Genomic DNA, 22,990 nt, shown 5'->3' on the forward strand with positions numbered 1-22,990 from the left:
CTCTTAACTCTGCCCAAACTAGGGGACGATTGACATAATTAGGTTTTACAGAGGAAGTGACATTTGAAGTGGCCTTGAATGGTACGGAGGGTTTTACCAGGAAGGAAAGGCAGGAGCAGGCACTGCAGGTAGACAGTAGCATTAGTAAGGGCAGAATTAGAGGGATGCAGAGTCTATTTCAAAAGGTAGTCTATTGTGGAAAATGTAGCAGATTGAACATGTGTTTTCTTATACTACAAACCAAAAAAAGACAGTTTATAAAAATTATAAATGCGGCTGGGCGCGGTGGCACACGCCTGTAATCCCAGCACTTTGGGAGGCCAAGACGGGCAAATCACGAGGCCAGGAGTTCAAGACCAGCCTGATCAACATGATGAAACCCTTGTCTCTACTAAAAATACAAAAAATTAGCTGGGCGTAGTGGTGGGAGCCTGTGATCCCAGCTACTCAGGAGGCTGAGGCAGGAGAATTGCTTGAACCCAGGAGGCAGAGGTTGCAGTGAGCTGAGATCGCGCCAGTGCGCTCCAGCCCAGGTGACAGAGCAAGACTCCATCTTAAAAAAAAAAAAAAATTATCAGTGTACAAGAACAAAGAGATAATTAAATTTTAGGAATGTTTTCTGCTTAGCAGATTAGAAGAACTGCAGAGGTGCGTAGGTAGTGGAGAAGTCAGCAGAAACAAAACAATTCTTGACATAGAACCCCAGGAAATCCCGGGAATTGGAGGCATCAGAAAATGGGAGGGGTGCTGGCTGCTTCTGAAAACAGGAAGGTTGGCTGCAAGTCTGCGTGAGACACAGCTAGATTTTCAAATGCCCTACCTAAATTGTACAGCAGGAATTTAGGCAGAATGCAGTGATGATGTTGGTGGATGATGTCGGGAGATGTGTTTGAAAGATATTTAATAGAGCCAAAATGATTAATTCTGGGACGAAGCTTCCAGAAGAAGGATCGGGCAGCAGTATTTGCTGTTCTGCAGCCTCTGCTGGTGATACCCAGGCAAACAGGGTCTGGAGTAGACCTTCAGCAAACTCTAACAGACCTGCAGCTGAGGGGCTTGTCTGTTAGAAGGAAAACTAAAAAACAGAAAGGAATAGCATCAACATCAACAAAAAAGACACCCACAAAAAAAAAGCCTACCAACCAAAAAAAGTCCAGGACCGGACAGATTCACAGCCAAATTCTACCAGAGGTACAAAGAGGAGCTGGTACCATTCCTTCTGAAACTATTCCAATCAATAGAAAAAGAGGGAATCCTCCCTAACTCATTTTATGAGGCCAGCATCATCCTGATACCAAAGCCTGGCAGAGACACAACCAAAAAAGAGAATTTTAGACCAATATCCTTGATGAACATCGATGTCTCTGGATGAATGAGTAATGAGTAACTTTTATTTTTTATTTTTTACCTTTGTATGTTTTACAAATTCTCTATAATGACCTGCATTGCAGTTGTATTGAAGGAAAATATTATTTTTAAATGAGATAATAAAAATATTTTAAAGTAATTTAGACCACAAATGGCAAAGGTCATTCTTACAAACGTAAAGACAAAATTATTGTGTTTTTTAGCATCTACTGCATGTTTTTAAAATGTTGGTAATTTTAGAAACACAAGCTTGAATGAAAAAGCAAATTCCAGGAGACTGTATACAGAACAATACCATTTTTATAAGACCCAGTAGCAAGCAGAACTAAACAATATGTGATCTGGTGATATGTATAAAGTGATCGAAGATTTTGTTGTTGTTATTGTATACAAGACATGATGAACACAAAACTTTTTATTGTGATTATTTTATATATATTTGATGTCAACTGTAAGACCAGCCACTGTAAAATACATCTTTTTTATCTTCCTAGTGCTTTGCACATAGTGTGAATAATACTTATTTTAAAAATGAATTTACTGACAGTAATAACATTTATTAGTAATGATTATTATATGTATAAACTGTCTACACTTTTTAGCCTAGTCTCTCTTATAGCTCTTTATATGTATTTATGAAACTGCTGTAAAACATTAACAGATGTTACATTTGCCTTCTAAGTTCTCTGCCAGCAGTGTCCTGTGCCATGTTCCTTCTAGGTTCTGGCAGCGTGAGGACAGGACACATGGAGAGAGACCCTTTAAACCTCCTTCCAAGGAAGTCAGTTCTCCCTGGTCCAGAGATTGCAAAGTGTAATTATTTTTCAGGAGAAAAATACTATTTGTAAGCATCATTCCTACCTGTATCCCAAAAGACTGAGTTCATTGATTTATTGAGCTTTTAACAAATATACTGTGCCCATATTCTTTCCTAAATGTATATTTTACAATTTAGGTCTGCGTTTCTTGGTTCGTCTCTGCACAGATCTTGGATTAAAAGATGCTCAGGAATATGCCAGAAAACTGAAGAGGTTGGAAAAAATGAAAGAAATAAGGGAACAGGTATCTCATATGGGCCCAAAACTGCTGTTTGTTAATTTTTAGAATGTCAGCCTTCTATAGCTCAAATATGTGATGTTAGGAGCTTCTATAAGAAAACAGAGTTGAAATTTTTTTCTGTTCTGACATAATAGGAGGAATAACTAAAACTCTAGTTTGAGGATAAAATTCTGGCAAAAGTGGATTCCCAGGGAGAGGACGTGCAATAGATTTCAAATTATCTTAGTGGATAGCTATTAACAGACAAATAATTATAATTTTCCACAACATGAAATAGCTTACAGGTTAATTTGAAGACATAATTTTAATTGGAAAGTCCTGTGGACCATGAGAGACAGTTACTTCACTGCAACAATGGAATCTGTGAGTGTGTGCTTTAACAAGTTTTCTAGGTGATTTTTATTGTCACCAAAGTTTGAGAAGCACTCAGGCTTTATGCTCCTGAAGGGTTACCTTGATCAAATACCAACTCAGGATATAGAAGCTAATTTAAGCGGTGAAAAAGTAGACATAAAATATATCAGGCAGTGGATTTTCTTAAATTGTTTTAAAATGGAAAAAGATTTGTATAAACTTAAGAGAGGAAGATAAACCAATTCAGGTTTATGTGGGTCAGGGTAATTTCTCTTGCTGAGCCCCTAACTCCTGTTTTAAAATGTTAAAACTAGAAGTTTTATCTAAAATGATTTTTCAGAGAAATTAGTCCTCTTTCTGGAACTATTATGGAAAGGAAGACTGTTCTCTTTTTTATGCTTGGGAGATCCACATTTCTGGGTAAGAAGAAAACTTTGTACATTGTACATTGTACATTCATTAGTGCCAGCAAGAAGCAATTGTGGCACTGGGTTGTTGGCCAAGCAAGACAGACTCACTCTCAGCCCTCCATTCCTGAACACTGCGAGCCCCATAGTGGTGGGGACCAGCCCCTGGAAACTGCAAGCCATGTAGCAGTGCTGTTTTTTAAAAGATGTTTTGCTTTTTTGCTTCACTGAACATGAAAAACATTAGCAGACAGACAAACAGGTCTGTCAAAGCAATAGTGTATGTTTGGAATACAGCAAAATGGGAAGAGCAGGGCTTGAGGAATGAATATTTTAAATATGAAAAAGGAAGAGAAAAACAGCCAAAACACCAAAGACAGTTGGAGAATAAAGGTAAACTATTAAGAAGAAAAAGAAAATAAATAATAGAGGCCGGGCACAGTGGCTCACACCTGTAATCCCAGCACTTTGGGAGGCCAAGGTGGGCGGATCAAGAGGTCAGGAGATCGAGACGATCCTGGCTAACATGCTGAAACTCCGTCTCTACTAAAAATACAAGCTCTCCCTCCCCCTCCCCCTCCCCCTCCCCCTCCCCTTTCTTCGGTCTCCCTCTCCTTCTTTTTTCGGTCTCCCGCTGTTATCGAAGCTGGACTGTACTGCCATGATCTCGGCTCGCTGCAACCTCCCTGCCTCGGGCTCCTGTGACTCTCCTGCCTCAGCCTGCCGAGTGCCTGGGATTGCAGGCGCGCGCCACCACGCCTGAATGGTTTTTGTATTTTTGGTGGAGACGGGGTTTCACCGTGTTGACCGGGCTGGTCTCCAGCTCCTGGCCTTGAGTGATCTGCCTGCCTCAGCCTCCCGAGGTGCTGGGATTGCAGACGGAGTCTCGCTAACTCAGTGCTCAATGGTGCTCAGGCTGGAGTGCAGTGGTGTGATCTCGGCTCGCTGCAACCTCCACCTACCAGCCTCCTGCCTTGGCCTCTTAAAGTGCTAAGATTACAGCCTCTGCCCCGCCGCCACCCCGTCTAGGAAGTGAGGAGCATCTCTGCCTGGCCGCCCATCGTCTGGGATGTGAGGAGCCCCTCTGCCCGGCCGCCCTATCTGGGAAGTGAGGAGCGCCTCTGCCCGGCCTCCCATCGTCTGGGATGTGAGGAGCCCCTCTGCCCGGCTGCCACCCCGTCTGGGAGGAAGTGAGGAGCGCCTCTGCCCGGCTGCCCCGTCTGGGAGATGAGGAGCACCTCTGCCCGGCCGCCCCGTCTGGGAGGTGAGGAGCGCCTCTGCCTGGCCGCCACCCCGTCTGGGAGGAAGTGAGGAGCGCCTCTGCCTGGCCGCCACCCCGTCTGGGAAGTGAGGAGCGCCTCTGCCCGGCTGCCGCCCCATATGGGAAGTGAGGAGCGCCTCTGCCCAGCCGCCCCTTCTGGGAGGTGAGGAGCGCCTCTGCCCAGCCGCCCCGTCTGGGAGGTGAGGAGTGCCTCTGCCCGGCCGCCCCGTCTGGGAGGTGATGAGCGCCTCTGCCTGGCCGCCACCCCGTCTGGGAGGAAGTGAGGAGCACCTCTGCCCAGCTGCCCCATCTGGGAAGTGAGGAGCGCCTCTACCCGGCTGCCACCCACTATGGGAAGTGAGGAGCGCCTCTGCCCGGCCGCCCACTCTGGGAAGTGAGGAGCGCCTCTGCCTGGCCACCCACTCTGGGAGGTGAGGAGCGCCTCTGCCCGGCCACCCCGTCTGGGAGGTGAGGAGCGCCTCTGCCCGGCCGCCACCCCGTCTGGGAGGAAGTGAGGAGCACCTCTGCCCGGCCGCCCCGTCTGGGAAGTGAGGAGCGCCTCTGCCCGGCTGCCACCCCGTATGGGAAGTGAGGAGCGCCTCTGCCCGGCCACCCCGTCTGGGAAGTGAGGAGCGCCTCTGCCTGGCCGCCACCCCGTCTGGGAGGAAGTGAGGAGCGCCTCTGCCCGGCCGCCACCCCGTATGAGAAGTGAGGAGCGTCTCTGCCCGGCCGCCCCGTCTGGGAGGTGAGGAGTGCCTCTGCCCGGCTGCCACCCCGTCTGGGAGGAAGTGAGGAGCACCTATGCCTGGCTGCCCCATCTGGGAGATGAGGAGCACCTCTGCCCGGCCGCCCCGTCTGGGAGGTGAGGAGTGCCTCTGCCTGGCCGCCACCCCGTCTGGGAGGAAGTGAGGAGCACCTCTGCCCGGCTGCCCCATCTGGGAAGTGAGGAGCACCTCTGCCCGGCCGCCACCCCATATGGGAAGTGAGGAGCGCCTCTGCCTGACCACTCCGTCTGGGAGGTAAGGAGCGCCTCTGCCCGGCCATCACCCCGTCTGGGAGGAAGTGAGGAGCACCTCTGCCTGGCTGCCCCGTTTGGGAGATGAGGAGCACCTCTGCCCGGCCGCCCCGTCTGGGAGATGAGGAGCACCTCTGCCCGGCCGCCCCGTCTGGGAGGTGAGGAGCGCCTCTGCCTGGCCGCCACCCCGTCTGGGAGGAAGTGAGGAGCGCCTCTGCCCGGCTGCCCCATCTGGGAAGTGAGGAGCGCCTCTGCCCGGCCGCCACCCCATATGGGAAGTGAGGAGCGCCTCTGCCTGGCCACTCCGTCTGGGAGGTGAGGAGCGCCTCTGCCCGGCCGCCCCGTCTGGGAGATGAGGAGCACCTCTGCCCGGCCGCCCCGTCTGGGAGGTGAGGAGTGCCTCTGCCCGGCTGTCACCCCGTCTGGGAGGAAGTGAGGAGCACCTCTGCCCGGCTGCCCCGTCTGGGAGATGAGGAGCACCTCTGCCCGGCCGCCCCGTCTGGGAGGTGAGGAGTGCCTCTGCCCGGCCGCCACCCCGTCTGGGAGGAAGTGAGGAGCACCTCTGCCCGGCCGCCCCCTCTGGGAAGTGAGGAGCGCCTCTGCCTGGCCGCCACCCCGTCTGGGAGGAAGTGAGGAGCGCCTCTGCCTGGCTGCCCCATCTAGGAAGGGAGGAGCGCCTCTGCCCAGCCGCCACACCGTCTGGGAAGTGAGGAGCGCCTCTGCCTGGCCACCCCGTCTAGGAGGTGAGGAGTGCCTCTGCCCGGCTGCCCAGTCTGGGAAGTGAGGAGCGCCTCTGCCCGGCCGCCCAGTCTGGGAAGTGAGGAGCGCCTCTGCCCGGCCGCCCTGTCTGGGAGGTGAGGAGCGCCTCTGCCTGGCCGCCACCCCGTCTGGGAGGAAGTGAGGAGCGCCTCTGCCCGGGCGGCCCCGTCTTGGAAGTGAGGAGCGCCTCTGCCCGGGCGGCCCCGTCTGGGAAGCGAGGAGCGCCTCTGCCCGGGCGGCCCCGTCTGGGAAGCGAGGAGCGCCTCTGCCCGGCCGCCCTGTCTGGGAGGTGAGGAGCGCCTCTGCCCGGCCGCCCTGTCTGGGAGGTGAGGAGCGCCTCTGCCCGGCCGCCCTGTCTGGGAGGTGTACCCAACAGCTCCGAAGAGACAGCGACCATCGGGAGCGGGCCATGAGGTCGATGGCGGTTTTGTTGAAAGGAAGGGGGGGAAGTGTGGGGAAAGGAAGGAGAGATCAGATTGTTGCTGTATCTGTGTAGAAAGAGGTGGGCATAGGAGACTCCATTTTGTTCTGACTAGGAGAAATTCTTCTGCCTTGGGATGCTGTTGATCTATGGCCTTGCCCCCAGCCCGGTGCTCTCTGAAACATGTGCTATGTCAACTCAGGGTTAAATGGATTAAGGGCGGTGCAAGATGTGCTTTGTTAAACAGATGCTTGAAGGCAGCATGCTCTTTAAGAGTCATCACCACTCCCTAATCTCAAGTACCCAGGGGCACAAACACTGCAGAAGGCCGCAGGGTCCTCTGCCTAGGAAAACCAGAGACCTTTGTTCATGTGTGTATCTCCTGACCTTCTCTCCACTATTATCCTATGACCCTCCCATATCCCCCTCTCCCAGAAACACCCAAGAATGATCAATAAATACTTCATAAATTAAAAAATAATAATAATAAAATAAAAATAAAAATAAAAATACAAAAAATTTGCCAGGCGTGGTGGTGGGCGCCTGTAGTCCCAGCTACTCGGGAGGCTGAGGCAGGAGAATGGCGTGAACCTGGGAGGCGGAGCTTGCAGTGAGCTGAGATCGTGCCACTGCACTCCAGCCTGGGCAACAGAGCGAGACTCCATCTCAAAAAAAAAAAAGGAGGACAAAATACAGAATATTTTCATTGCTAAAGATAAAAATATATTCAATTTTTAAATCAAATTTCTAAATTTTCAGACTATTCAAATAGAGAAATGCTGTTTCAATATTTGCCAGTTTTCCCCCAAAGTATTCAGGAAACAATGCCAAGAAATGCTTTCTTTTGGCCAGATTGACAAAATAGCATGTGACATTCAAAATTAATATATCATTGGTACATATACCCAAATTTCCAGTTATTACCAAAATACAATGAAAATAAACGTATGGTCGAGTTGTGCAGAAACCCTTTTGGTTATATTTCTTAAAAGGAGAGAGATCCAGTATTAAGATCCCATATTTAGCTTTAAAATTAACCAAACTAAAAAATGCAATCTAAAAAAATTTTATATGTGTAATAATGGCTATAAGAATGTCTTGTACAATTTATATATTATTGACAAAAGTCAACACAACTACTGAACAGAATATATCCTTAGTACAAAACTGGTGGTGATTTGCGTGTTGATTACATTTTCTAGGGTAAGATCACCAGTCATTTCTTTAAGGCCATTGATTTCAGATACTCTCATGCATTGCCCTGTGTTAGCCTGTCTGTTGATTCGCTCAGAAAACATTGATTATGATCTGCCATGCATATGGAGGACACAGTGAGGCACAAGAGTTGGCCCTGGTGCCTGAGGCACTCGAGGCAGAGCTGTGGGACTGAGAGGGGAGGGTCTTCGCTCCGAGAGGAGGTACTCAGAGGCAGTTCTCAGAGGGGCTTGTGTTTTGGAGTGGGCATGATTGGACACTTGGAGTTTGGGGTGGAGAGAAAAAAACGTGGGCAGAGGTCTGAGGACAGAAAGTTAAGGCCATGTTTATGGGTCCTTTGGAATTGAAGCCACTAAGGAATGTTTTTAATTTTGTTTTCTCTTGAATTTACAGTCAGCCAATAGTCTTAAGAACCCTTAACTACGTAACAAGTAACTGCTCCTTGTTCCATAGGACAGAAACCCAATTCTTAGGAAGTAAAAGCGTAGTATGGTGGACAGAACCCCGTACTTTTTTCCTGACATGACCGTTGGTCGACCGTGTGATCTGGAATGGATGTTTACCTTTCTGGACTTCATTCTTATCAGCTGTAAAATGAGGATAGTGTTCTAGCTTTGAACTTCTCAAACTATCTGTGGTGAAATTATTTTTTGCTAGTCTGTCACTGACGTTACTAGAAAAATGATCCTGCACTTGGATGTCAGCAGGGTCTGACATCCAGCAACATTTTGATGCTGTGCAAGTTTGTAAACACTTGCCTTCTGTTCATCTCATTGAGGACAGGTGGCAGTTTGTGGGCCATCAGTGGCTTCCAGACCCCACTCTGGGTGGCCCGTCCTGGATGACCCATAGGACCCACCAGCTCATAATGGTTCTTCCAGTCCCCAGAAGAGTAACATGTGAGTTTATGGTCACAGATTCACAATAAAGAGTAGGATTAAAGGGAAAAAATGTTTATTTTCTCTCTTCCAGCATTTATTCACTTAATTTGTTCAGTTATTTTATTTGTGGCTACTTTGCTCCTCTATTCTGTGCCTTCTCTCATTTTTTTTCCAAAGTGGGAATGACATAATATTTTTTCCAGATTAGGAATCCCATCTTTTTTCCATATTATGAAAACAATAAATGTTCTTTTAAAAATGCAGGAAAATTGCTTTTGTAAATAATTTTTAATCCAAATAAAAATGTATAAAGAAAAAAGTGAAAATCACCTATCCCACCACTTAGACATCACTGTTATCATTCCCCTTTCCCAGGCATTTTTACAAATACATACAAACATATATCAACACATATATTTTTAATGGGACTTTTTTTTAAAACAAAAATGAGATTTTTACAAAAAATACTGTTTTATAACCTCTCCCACCCACTTCGCAAAATAACATGGACCGCTTCCCATGTCAGTAAATACGGATTTCCATCACTTTGTCCTCCATATTTTGTTACATGGCTGTTTCCTGCACATCTTAGTGTTGATGTGATAAGAATAATTTATGTCAATCATTGTTTAAATGCTTCCTCTCTTATCTAACGTGAGGCCTTACCTCACATCCACTCCAAAGTGATAAGAATTTCTGTGAACTTTATGAAGTGTTAAAACTCTGGAAGGATGAGGGGAATAATTCTGAAAAGTGTGTCTCCTACTTGAGCCCTCATATACCATATGATGAGAATGTCGTCTTCACTATGTTTAACAAGTGTTTACTGTGCTCCTAAAATGTACCCATGCCTGTGCTAGATCTGAGGTGAGTTGCATGTCAGATGAGTCTGTGTGAGACAGGACCCTCGGGCCCCTGAGAGTGTGTGGTGTCATGGCAGGAATTCCCTGCCCAGTGTCCCTGAGGAGCAGCAGTGCCCACAGCCCAGGGTGTTCCCTGTGGAGTTGGGGAGCTTAAGCTGCAGGCCCTCATTTGCATTGCCTCTGTCTAATAAATTTTTATCTTTGCATTCATTTCATTTTCACAGCTTTTTTGTTTTGTTTTTGTTTTCTTCTTTGTATTTTTTTTTTTAGTAGAGACAGGGTTTCACCATGTTGGTCAGGCTGGTCTTGAACTCCTGACCTGGTGATCAGCCCACCTCAGCCTCCCAAAGTGCTGGGATTACAGGCGTGAGCCACCGTGCCCGGCCCATTTTCACAGTTTTATATCCTCTTCCTCAGAAAGTTTCCCCCAAACTGTATAAGCTTCTGGCCCCACACATTCTGGATCTGCCCCACTGTCACCATTCTTTATCCTTCCAGCCAAAGAACAATGTACTTTATCTATACTTGATCTTTATTTTCTCACTTCCCAGGTGCTCTTCAAATCAGTCTAACCTTGACTGCTTCCATTCACACAGCTAAAACTACCCTCACTAAGATTAATCACTTACATAGCAGTCAATATGATGGACACTCTAACTTTCCGTCTGCCTGACTTAGCAGCAGCTCTGTATATGTGGCGTTTGTGACACACCCCTCCTGGCTTCCTTCAGTTCCTTTGGACTGCACTGAGGCCACTTTACCTCCATCACAGTCTTAAAGGGCAAGGTCAGGGGCTGGGCCAGCCCTGGAATACCCGGTGGGGCATCACAGAGTCTATCCTGTTGCCTGGTGGGATTGCTGTCTGCAGCAGCTCTGTCTCTTGGGTGTTTACTTTGCATCTCCGAAGGAAGCACTTAGATCATGCCTGAAAACACTACTGAGCAGAGCTCTGTTGTGTGAGTGGTATGAGAGATGTGCAGTTAACTGAATCTTGACAGTTGAGATTTTTTTTTTTCTTACATAATAGGCACATTCTTAGAGAATTCTTTGAACTTAGAACTTTATCAAACTAAGGTTTTGATAAATGTTTTGGTTTTACTTTTGAAGCTGCCTTCTCTGTAACTTCCACAAGAAATCCTTGCTACAGCTATTACAATGGTTAGTACACATGACTCCTTATGGTGGAGTTCACTGATTCTCAACTGCAAATAGGCATTCAGTTGGAAAAGAACACCACATTCTCTGTGCACAGGAGGATGATGAAGGAGAAAGACAAACCGGTAGAGTGGGACCCTGAGCATAATGAGAGCACATGGAGCCAGCCCCGACCAGGGGACACCCAGGGGGTCTCCTGAGGAGATGAGGGAGGAGGAAATAGCTGAAAAGATGAGGGAGGGCAGGCAGACAGGGAGTAGCCGACCCATCCATGCAGGGTCCATGCCAGCTGGCATATCCAAGGAGATGCTGTTTTCCTTTTATTCTCTAAGCAGGCGGGACAGTCAGTTCCAAAAGTGATGAGGACAAAAAGTGGTGTCTGTGAGAAGTGAGATGGTCTGCATGGGGCACAGGGGAGGACCTAAGTGAGCAGTGGGGAGCCCTGAGGCTTGTCTGGTTTTTGTACTGATGGAACTGTTTCCCCAGCACAGTGTTCTGGGAGTAGGAGAGGAAAAAGGGAAGTCACTGAACCAACTGAGGCTTAGATTTGTCTTGATGATTGAAGCAGAAAGACAAGAAGAAGGCAAGGACCATAGTTCCAATGTGGCATCACAGCACGTGGTAGGCCTTGATTCTAGGCTGGACAGAAAGTAGGAATTTAAAGAGATTAAAAAGAGAAGAGTGATGAGAGCCAGAGGACTGGAAAATTCTAGATGAGTGCAGGGAACAGGTGTCAGGCAGTAAAGAGTGTAGTGATTATGGAAGTGCTTACTTACCTTCGCATATCTTGTTCTGAACCTCTGGTCACTTAAACAGGATGCAAGTTTTCACATGTGATTTTAAAAACTGTCAAGCTATGTGGACATTTGTCTTGATGAATTTATTTTCAGCATTTTTTTTTCAGCATTTTTTTTTTTTTTTTTTTTTTGAGACAGAGTCCCTCTCTCTATCACCCAGGCTGGCGTACAGTGGTGTGATCTCGGCTCACTGCAACCCCCACCTCCCAGGTTCAAGCGATTCTTCTGCCTCAGCCTCCAGAGTAGCTGAGATTACAGGCGCTTGCCACCACACCCGGCTAATTTTTGTATTTTTAGTAGAGACGGGGTTTTGCCATGTTGACCAGGCTGGTCTTGAACTCCTGACCTCAGGTAATCCACCCACCTCGGCCTCCCAAAGTGCTGGGATTATAGGCGTGAGCCACCACACCCAGCCTATTTTCAGCATTTAGAGGTTTTTTTGGTATGCTGGAGATGATCCATCTGTGGATGGATGAAAATCAAGTTTTGAAATAAAGTCAGATTATGGATGTTTAAATTCTTACTTTGCTATGTCTTTTTAAGATTTTCTTTCACCTGTGAAGGCAAGGAGAAAGTTGATATTTCAAGGGAAGTGCTTTTCCTTTTAATGGAAAAAAAATTGGATATGTTTACATAACATTTGGAAGTCCTGAGTTTTAAGAGAGTATTTCATCTTACAGAAATGAGTTGAATTATTGAAAAGAATTTATTTCTTCCTAGCAAACCACAGACAATAACTTTATCCATGACCTGATAATTTATAAATATTTGGGAAGTTGTCAGGGTTAAGGAGTTAAATACTTTGTGCTTTGAATTAAATATGAAATTATATTTATATTTTATGTTTATATTATTGAAGATCTAAATAAAATATCCACCCATGTTAAGTTTAATTCAATTATAAATATAAAAAGCCATCTGTCTCTGTTCACTGATCATCCTATAGCTGTGTAAATGAACCATTATACATATGAAAAGTTGATAGTGTGACTTGAGGCAGATTCAATGTTAATACAAAAATTCTAATACTTAGGCAAAAAAGAACCATAAAATGTAGAAAGAAACCTAACAATGCCACAGTGTGGAGATACTTCTTAGGCTTTGAAGGCGGGTCTGTATCTAAGAAAGTAGACTGTTGGACAGATCTTAGGTCTTTTGTGAGGTTTTAATCATACTTTTATTTTATAAATTGAATTTCAAAACTCAGCTTACCTTTTTTTTTACCCTCAAATAGTTCAGGTCCAACCATTGTATATGAGGACTAATGGCAAGAAATGGCCCTTTTGTAGATTCTCTTCCCCTCCTCACCCATCCCTCCCTTAAACTAAAGATCATGTTTAAGCCCTGAACGTTCACATCAAGAAAATACTGTTTGGTTTTGAGTTGTTTGTGTAAGCCAAGGTTACGCTGCACTTTTGAATTAAAGTGCTATCCGAGTTTTCTCAAGAGCCTTAGAGGGGAAGGCTTGAACCCTCCACTTCCAAAACAACTCAGGCTTTTTTTTTTTTCTATAGAATCAACTCTCAGGTATGATGGGTTAGTCCTAAGGGTAATGTAGTAATGTTAATTTTAAAATCCACCTTTATCTATATTCAACTTTGAAGGAATATCACTTATTCTTTTAAACTTGTCTTCTCATTGCTCTAGCGCATAAAGTCAGGCAGAGATGGCAGTGGGGGCTCCCGTGGCAAAAGAGAAGGAAGTGCTAGCAGTGGTAAGTGTTTTCTCTTTCCCTGAAAAACTTGGTTTCCACATTTCTAGTATATGGGCTTCTAGAAACATCTCGCAATAATCTGAAGTGCTCTTATGTGTCTGTCGGTTTGTTTTATACACAGTAAAACCTCACATTAATTAATTTGGTAAGCAGTCAGTCTGATATGTAAATGAGTATTTGTAAATGCTAGCAGATTTTCTTAAATAACCATGCTTGTTTTTGCTAATTGATTAATAAACAAGTTTTTCATTTATTAATCTCTCAGGTTGGACAGATTATCATAGATGGGCGTACTTATGCGGTTTTGCTGTGTTACATTTTTAAAATTTCCATTTGAAGGAAGTACCATGAGAAGCAGGATGGTCTTACAGAATGCTGACAGCCCTAAATCTTTAGTCTGACTTTTAGTGTAGAATTAGTGACAATCTAGGAATTAGGAGACATAGTGTGAGTCCCAGTCTTGATCGTGATAATGTATATATGTCTTTGGACCCACCACATAAATGCTATAGGCTTTTGGTGATTTCTGAAGTTCTTTGCATCTCTAAAATTCTTTTACTCCTTGTGACATCATTACATAATAAGACATTTTATTGAGTTTTCCATCCCTTCTTCCCATCAACAATCTACCTTCTTTCTCTACTTCAGGCAGGCAGTGTAAGTTAAACTTAGTACAAATTTGGTGATTTTAAAGAAGCTAATTTTAAAAATAAATGTCGAATTGGGGTCTATAAATATACCTACATTCTCTCCTATCCATGCTCAGCACTCTCATGCATATATGACCCAGCTCCATGTAACTATCCAGCTGCATTCTGTCATATCTGTTTGTGATGTAGGAGTCAGGACTAAGACAAATGTAGCTCTTAGTTAGGCAGGCCTTTCATCCATTCACAGTGTTTATTGGATGCATACTGTGTGCCAAACACTGTACTAAGAGCCAAGGACATGGGAACAAATAAGACGTGGTCCCCACGCTCAAAGAAGTTAGAATCTAGTTGGAAAGACACACAGCTTCTAACGGTGCTGTGGATGCTGCCATGGTAGAGAAATGTACATGAGTTTTCAAACTTTCCTAGGGATAGAAACTGCAGTTGGGACAAAGATTCCTTGAATTCAGAGCTGTGCTTTGAAATTCAAGGAGTCTTCGTCCCAATTGCAGTCAAATTCAATTTATAACTTAGTAGGTAGTTACAGGCATCAGTGGCATCGGGTTCTAGCCAGGCCACTTGATTCCCCAAGAGTCAGTCCAGCGTCTCCAGCTAAACCTCATGGTGCTGGCCTGTTTATCTTCAGGAGCCATTACCCAGAGCTGGAGAAATCAGTAAAAGCAGCATTGAGCCCAAGCCTCAAGAGTACCAAAAGCAGTCTGTCACATCAAAGAGTAGCCACTTCCACCTCTTCAGCCACCATGGTCCTGATGGATACTCCTGTCTCCTTGCTCTTCCCTAGCCCCAGATATCTCACACACTCCACTTTAATGGATCCTCGTGACTATCTGGGGTTGGATTTAGTCAGAGAGATCTGGCCCAGCAGTTCTTAAGCCAGAGGCAGCCATAAGCCCACAGCTCCTTACCCCAAACCCCTGGGGCCAGGTGTGTTGTGGAATTCAGAACCTTTTGGAGTTTAGAAAGCAAGATGTATTAGCCATGTATCACATACTACCCAAGGAGAGCACCTCAGACATATTAATTCAGTGAAACATGCATATTCACACCAAGGATAAATAAAGACTATAAATAGCCTCAAATCAAGTCAAGTTCTATACCCAAGAAGTTTATATATTGCCACCTGAAAAGTTGGCTTTCAGAGCTCTTTGGAATTTGGAATTGTGGATGAGGGATCATGGGTGTGTACCAAAAATGTTCTTAATAGCCAAGAAGTCCACAGACTAGGCATTATGCAACAGTCAAAAGCAACTCTAGACAGCTCCCCAGACCAGCACAGTGCTGCTTGTTCATCCTTGCTCCTAGGAAGCAGGAAGTACGTGATATCAGCTCTCTTGGAAATAACTGTCCCTTTAAGGAGTAATTGTCTTGAGTAACCCCTAAGGAAGTGTTAAGTATTAAAATTCTAGGGCCAGATTCACCATCCCCTAAGGATTCTGCATTTCTCTCTGAAAATCTTAAGTTCAGAATAACCAGCCAGTTCCTTCTAAACATCAACAACCTTATGTTAAGTTCTCTGACCCTTCCCTGGTAATTCGTAAGTTTATAAAATCTCTCCCCTTAACTTAAGCCTTAGTTTCCCAGATGTCATCACTTTGAAAATCTGCCTCAGAAACATCAGGACCTTCTAATGGGATGTGATAGCATACCCGAAAAACTGCTGAATGGTGTGGTGCTTCCCTAGAGCCCAGGGAACAGTGTCCAGGGTCCCACCCCCGAGAAAGTAACCCCAGGAAGACTGACAGCTGCCTCTCGGAAACAGATTGATCAGTGTGCCTCAGGCCACCAGAGGTTCAGATCCTTTGACATGAATTGCCCAGCCTCCCTGGTGACCTTTCCCATAGCCCTCTTTCAGTCATGCTGGCATCAGAGCACAGAGAGGGCTTCACCCGGCCAGGGACCTCCTCCACGGTCAGGGAAGAAGGGACTGACAATGAAGACAGGTAGGGCCACCCCAGATCTGATACCTGTTTGCACTAAAAGAGAGGCCTTCCTCTTGAAGAGTCCCCTTCTGGTCCTGGCCTCCCACTTCTGCTTTTTCTTTTTTAATCCATTTTCCTTTCTTTCTTCCAGTCCAACACAAATAGTCAGTTCTAGTGCACAAATAAGCTTTATTCTCACGAGAGACTTTTGGCATACACAGAGAGAACTCTGTACTCTCGAGGCATTTTACAAGCAGGGTTGTGTGTTACTAGGTTCTTCTGGCACAAATTTAAAGCACTCATCAGTCCCTTCCTAGGGTGCTTTCCCCCATCATTTACCTTTTCGTTCCTTATTTTCTGACATCTCGAGTTATGCATCATCCCAGACTTTTTCATTTCATCCTGGAGCCTAGTTTGAATGCTGCTTTCTGTGGCTGAGCTGGTTCCACACTGACACTTCTGCAGGAATCGTGTTTTCTGTCGCCCTTCTCCAGTTCTCAGCACAGGCCACACTCCAAGGCTGGCCCTGGCTGTGAAGTCAGAACGAACCCAGGCTGTGAGGCTTCTCTCCCTTTCTCCTTCCTTTTGATTTCAAAGTCTTGATAGTTAACAGTATTTATGTTCTCTGCAGATAAACTGATGAGGGGAATAACTATATTCTGCCCGTTGTTTTGGTTGAATTTTGTTAAAGGTTGAGAAATTGACAGAACACATCTGCTTCTCACGTGTAGCTGTCCTCAAGACACAAGAATTCCTTCTTGCATGGCATTTTCTATTTTTGCATGATAGTGGCATTTTGTGACATATTTTGAGTATGGTGTTATTAAGCTTTCATTTTTAAAGTGCTTTTTGGTTTGCCTTGTGATTTTTAATGGCTTTCTGCAGTTTTTAGTTTGATTTCTATGTCTTGGATATAAACTTTTCCAATGAAAATGTATCAGTTTTAGACTGAAAATAATTTTATAATGAAAATCAGGATAAGATTCAGTGAACAGAAATTCACTTTATGGTATCTTTTATAAAGCATATTGTAAACATATTTTATTTTAAAAAACTGAAGTTTTTTATATATATATATAAAAATTTATTTTTTTTTTTTGAGACAGAGTCTCGCTGGAGTACAGTGGCGCGATCTCTGCTCACTGCAAGCTCCACCTCCTGGGTTCACACCATTCTTCTGCCTTAGCCTCCCAAGTAGCTGGGACTACAGGCTCCCACCACCACGCTCAGCTAATTTTTGGTATTTTTAGTAGGGACAGGGTTTCACCATGTTAGCCAGGATGGTCTCGATCTCCTGACCTCATGATCCGCCCGCCTTGGCCTCCCAAAGTGCTGGGATTACAGACGTGAGCCACCACACCCGGCCAGTTATATTTTAATATTCTAGTCCAAGGTTGAGCATGGCTAATTAACACCTTTCCACAGTTTTGCTGGGGCTTGATGGTGTCACAAGCAGAGAATGAACAAGTCATGCTCAGTGCCTACCAGGGAGGACGAGACAAGGAACGTACGCTCTGAGGAGGTGCATAGGCCTAAATGTAGAGGACAGGCCGACACAACTCAGCCAATTACAGGAGGAATTGCTGGTCATCTATATGGGGGAGGGAGTCTTGAGAGGCCGGGGGGTGGGTGCTGTCACTTCTCTAAGGATCATGCCTGTCAGCCTCAGTCCCAACTTGCATGTCCCTTCACCCCATAAATCTAGACCATAGTTTTGCAGGATACCCGAGTATCCAGCCCACTTTGTATACGGTATGTATCACAAAGGAATCTTGATGAATAATAAGTATTAGAAGATAGTGAACAGCACCAGAGCACCAAAGTAGTCTCAGTGTTACAGTTCCAGAAAAAGTTTGCCTATGCCAGTATACCCAGCTGGTGTAATCTGCCAATGTGTCCCCTGTGTTCTGATACAGTAATTCTGAGTAGTTTGGGGTGTGCAGACTTTTTCTGTAAAGAGCCAGATAGTAAATAGTTTAGGCTTGCAGGCCAAGTCTCATCTACCGAGAATATTCCACTCTGCTGTTGTGTATTGAAAGCAGCTGTACACAGTGTATAAGTGAATAAATGTGATAGTGTTCTATAAAACTTAATTCTTGGACACTGAAGTTAGAATGTTATATAAGTTTTGTATGTCACAAAATATTATTATTGTTTGCTTTTCTTCCTAACCATTTTAAAATGTACAAATCATTAGCTTGCTGGATAGACAAAAACAGGGTGGGCCAGATTTGGCCCACACACTGTAGTTTGCTAATCCCTGCTCTAAGCCAAAATCTCCATGAATATTTTTGGTAATGACAGGTGGGGCCTGGGAATTATCCTTTTGATCAAAGCACTGCTTGAAGCCATTTCATCCTGGTGTACAACTGGAACAGTAAAAGTCTGTATCAGTGAACTTCTTCTCTTAAAACCACCTTAGTTGTTTACAACTCACCCACCTTACTATGTCAACACACATCACAGAGCATATGATGAGATTTTGTGTCTTCAACAGAACATGCTCCTTTCCTCTCGCCCTTTGCCTGTTGCCCTGAGTTTTCAGTCCTTGTCATAATCCCCATTCCTGGCATTCATTCAACATCCATGGACCCCCTTCCTGAACTCATCACATCTTATGTGAACAAGTTACTTAAATCTCTTTGTCACAGTTTCCTCATCAGTAAAATGAGAGTGAAGACAGGACCTTCCTGATAGGGTTGCTGAGAGGAGGAAATGGGCTCTTGTGGAAAGCTCTTAGAGAAACTCCTGATAAGGGCAAGCACGTGCAGGGGTGAGCATGGCTACTGTGACTCCTGCCTGACAAAGGGAGTGCATGGTCAGGGCCTGGAATACCAGTGTCCACTGCATTGCCAACGCCCATGTTCTCACCACTGCCAGTGTGTGACCTCTGAATGTGAGAGCCTCAGTTTCTCCCTAACACAAGAGGGTCATGTTTATCCATGCAGTGTAACCAAGTGTACCCGTCTCACTGTTGAGTTGAATTTTTTTTAAACAAGAATACTAGTGCTTATAAATAAAAATAAATGTTGGTTCTTGAGGTTACCAATTTGGAAAGCTGAATATTTACTTCAGTAATGCTGCTGTTAATCAAAACATTTGTGAAACTCCTTTTTTATAATTGCCTGCAGAGGCAAGTTACAAAAAGCACAGGAAATGTAATCCAAAACTTTTACAAAATATATATGCACATACATACATATATATGCATACACACATATATATGCATGCATATATCCTATCTGTAAAATATATACACATGTATTTTATATATATGTGTGTGCACATACATACAAACACACATTTTATGAGTTTTTACCCTCTTTCCCTTCCTACCTTTCTGCTGTTTTATCTACAGATAAACATTTCTCACGTTTTCTAGCCATAATAAGTACTCAGTAAATACCAACATTCTTTCAGCTTCACCTCTTATATCCTCTTTATATGCTAGGTATTAAGTATTTAAGTTTGCCACATAACAAATATATAATGTTACCTCCTTTGTTCTCTTCACTTAGTCCCTCCAGAGTCTCCCTCTCCTCACTTGAGTATTGCCTATACAGTAGCTATCAGCGTTCATTTTTACAATTTTAATATATTCCTGTTAGGTTTTGTTGGGTAATAATGTAATGGGATCAATAGAAGTAGGGGGTGAGGGTTGAAATCAAACTGAGAATCGCAGCCGTAGCAATGTAAGAATGAGCTGAAATTCTCAGAGTAAGGCTAGGTCCAAGCAATGGTCCTTGTAAAATTATCACAGTATTATGTCATCTGAGCTGATGAGGTCATTACTTTCTTGGACTGTGGGTTGGGAAAGTACTTTGGATCCCTAGCTGTGGTGCGCTGCCTCTTAACTTTGGAAAGGGACAGGAGCAAAGGAAGACTAGCTTCCTGGTAATAAGAGGATAGGCCATTTGCAAGTCAGATTACAGAGCACCTAGAAGTAAATTGGTCAGTAAAGGCCTCCTAAAGGTCCCAAAGGTATTGTCTGATGCTCTTCAGTGTTTCTAGATATAAACAAATACTTCCTCATACTTAAGGAGTGAGAATAGATCTTAATTATTGCATCTTAATAGAGGCTAAATTGAATATCATCTTCTTAAAAGTAGAAGAGAGAGACAGACCAAAAAAACTTTTACAAAGTGTCTAATGGGTAATGAAATCAATTTATAGCTCACCAAAAGAGAGTTATTTAAGAAGAGATTTGAAAAAGTAAGAACTACTATATTCATAACACATTCAAAGGAATGAGCAGAATTTTTTAGAAAGTTTCATTTTAGATAGTACTTTCAAAAAATAAGAAACTAATAGGGGCAATTGATAGACTTCCTAGCTTAAGGGAAGGGGAATGTTGAAAAATGATTACATACGTATTGATTAATTGGGCCTTGAAGACTGCAGAGGGCCGTTAGATTTTTCAACTAAGATAGTTTTGATAGCCCTAAAGAAAGCAGTCTCAGTGTACTGTTAGAGGCAAAAGTCAGATTCTAATGATTTAAGAAGTGAGTGAGTTGCAGGGAGGTAGAGAAGAGGATATAAACTATTCTCTCACACATGGTGGTAAAATATACAGCCTCACCAATAACTAAAACAATGCAAACTTGCCAAGACCAGCTCGGTTGTGGAGACCCTAACCCAGCGGTGCTAGAGGAATTAAAGACGCAGACACAGAAATAGAGTGCAGAGTGGGACCAGGGGGCTGACAGCCTTCAGAGCTGAGAGCCACAGAGTCTGACGCACATATTATTGACAGTAAGCCAGTGCTAAGCATTGCTTCTATAGATTATAGATTAGCTAAAAGCATTCCTTATGGGAAACAAAGCATTTTTAGTGAGGAGCAGAGAAACAGGCCCTGGCTGATTATCTGCAGCAAAAGCATGTTGTTAAGGCACAGGCTGCTCCTGCTATTGTTTGTGGCTTGAGCAGTTTTCCGCTCTGGGGGGCCAGGTTTTCCTTGCCCTGCTCCAGTAAACCAACAACTTCTAGTAGTGTGTGTGATAGCCACCACCAGCATGTCACATTGCTGCAGAAATCCTGTTTATGGCCAGTTTCTTTAAGGCCTGTTTATGACAGGCTTAGGGCTTGCTTACCAGCATGTCTCCCTTTTCGTTTTTGCAAAGCGATAAAGGCAAAGGCAGCTTTGTCACGCTGGGCTACTTCTCGCAGGATTTGGGATCTGAATTGGCAGACTACACAAAGACAGACAACACAGATTAAAAGCACAATCATCATTGAAATCACAGAGCCTCAAAGTGTCTTGATACGTTTTAACGGGTTAATAGCTGCTAATCCATCTGCAGCTCCTTTAAGCACTTTAGTTCCTGGCATTAGCGTCAGATGTGCCTGAGAGGCTTGAAATACTTGTTTCTTCAGTTTTACAATATCTAAAGATAAATTTCCAGTATGACCCTTTAAATGTCTCCGAGCTCTTTCCCACTCGTGCTGTGTTTCATTACACAGATGAGGAGTAATGCAAAAATCAGAAGTATTCCAATCACATTGTAACTGCATTCTGTATTTCAGACTAACTACTCGATCTCCTAGCCACATTACAGTTTGTCGGAGATCATTGATTTGATTAGCTAGTTTCTGGTCTATATTAGTTTGGGAATTCCACAGCGGAGTAGAATTTTTCTGCCAATTATTTACATAGTCTGCTGTTTGTACTATGGAATGCAAAGCAACTCCAGCTACCGTGGCAGTAGCTGTGACAGCAGTCAATCCCGTAATGATTAAAATAAAGTGGCAATTAAACGCCGAGAGTGCCTCAAAATCTATCGAAGAATTTCAGTAATAATATGCGCAGAAGGAGAGGCTTCCCAAGGACGGGAAAGCTTTACAGGTATCCATACGCCTTCTTGGGCTCTTACTACTAAAATAGAATGATCAGTATTATACAAGGAAGAATTCACACAAGAAAACAATCTACATTCTTGACAAGTCATATGATGATTAGGGAGATCAAGTTTTAAATCACCCACTACAAACAGGAAAGGCGGACAGACACAACTATGTATCCAGACTGAATTGTTGTGAGCCAATTCTAACATGTAATTAGGATTATGTTGGGTTGGCTTAGTATATTTTCCTTCCCAAATCTTTATCTTTTTCAGTGCCATTAATATTTTCCATAACTCTTTATGTTTAGCTCTTACATCAGGTCATATCATTTGGGGTTGAGGTACCACTATACCACCATATGCCCAAATAATAGGAACTCTTGCTGTACTTCTTATCGTGTCCACCATCTGATTATTTTGTTTACATGCAGGGTGACCATTACTTACAGATTGAGAGGTGAGCCTCATAAATGCCCCTTTAGGGGACCAATCAATAATGACTCCATATGAATCATTACACAACACCTCTGCCTGCCTTGCAACACAATCTTCCCAAGCAAATACCTTCATTTTTGCTGACCATGTCCAATCCACTTTACAGATGGGTTTTTGAGGGCGGTAAACTTCAGTTACAGGAGCATAATAATCGTGATAAATACTAAGACCAGAAAGCATATGTAATTGTGTCATGGAGATGTTACTTTCAGGCACTATCGCCAGCCAGGATTGATGACTGGGAGGTAAACACCCATTGGCTTTTCCCAAACAAATAAGTAAATGCTCAAATCCCAACAAGATATTCATAATTGTTTCTTCCTCTTGGGGCTTAGACGGGCCGCTATCATCTATAGAACTAGGCATCTAAAAACTATCATTAGTGTATACCTCCACTGGGGGTTCTAACCATGTTACTGGCTGTAGAAGTGGTGGAAAAGGAATATATGCCCAATAAATATAATTGTCTTTTGTTTCAGCAGTCACTGGGGAAATACGCATGGCAATGGTGAGCACAGCCATCATAGCCACCATTAGATTACTTATTGTAACTGGTTGTCCCGCCTTCTTCAGATTTTCTTCCACCATCTGTGTCAACTTCTTGATCTGGCCCCAGTGGGGTGGCTGTGCCCGACGAGTGTTGCTCGCCAGGACTTGTGTCTTCCTTATTGTCAGTCTCAACATGGCTGCAACCGGGGGGTCCTCGGGTTCCTCCCAAAATCTCTTCCTTGGCATCTGGCTCATGATAAGGTTTCAGGTGTCTTGATGGTATCCAAATCGGCTGCTGGTTTTGGCC

General features: G+C 44.2%; 2 protein-coding genes across 32 annotated transcripts in view; one reads left to right on the plus strand and one right to left on the minus strand.

Annotated features, from left to right (window-relative positions):
• The window catches only part of IFT88 (intraflagellar transport 88), a 133,847-nt gene that overhangs the window by 100,014 nt on the left and 10,843 nt on the right, over positions 1 to 22,990 (plus strand). For 11 of the 28 annotated variants that reach the window (XM_024257689.3, XM_024257691.3, XM_054528775.2 and 8 more), the window contains 2 exons: positions 2,324 to 2,430; positions 13,203 to 13,269. The exons of 3 other annotated variants lie outside the window; for them this stretch is intronic. In XM_024257689.3, coding sequence (XP_024113457.2) covers positions 2,324 to 2,430; positions 13,203 to 13,269 — 174 coding nt within the window. Of the gene's footprint in view, positions 1 to 2,088; positions 2,213 to 2,323; positions 2,431 to 13,202; positions 13,270 to 22,990 lie in introns of all 28 variants that reach the window. 14 more of the 28 variants (XM_054528770.2, XM_054528781.2, XM_054528773.2 and 11 more) reach the window with 4 other exon arrangements.
• Positions 1 to 22,990, minus strand: part of EEF1AKMT1 (EEF1A lysine methyltransferase 1) — a 189,734-nt gene that overhangs the window by 56,402 nt on the left and 110,342 nt on the right. The window contains exon 5 of one of the 4 annotated variants that reach the window (XM_063715108.1): positions 20,699 to 22,989. The exons of 2 other annotated variants lie outside the window; for them this stretch is intronic. In XM_063715108.1, coding sequence (XP_063571178.1) covers positions 22,733 to 22,989 — 257 coding nt within the window. In that variant the 3' untranslated portion in view covers positions 20,699 to 22,732. Of the gene's footprint in view, positions 1 to 20,698; position 22,990 lie in introns of those variants that run through there. One more of the 4 variants, XM_063715110.1, reaches the window with a different exon arrangement.

The sequence above is a fragment of the Pongo abelii genome, chromosome 14 (assembly GCF_028885655.2).
Source record: "Pongo abelii isolate AG06213 chromosome 14, NHGRI_mPonAbe1-v2.0_pri, whole genome shotgun sequence".
Taxonomy (NCBI): Eukaryota; Metazoa; Chordata; class Mammalia; order Primates; family Hominidae; genus Pongo; species Pongo abelii.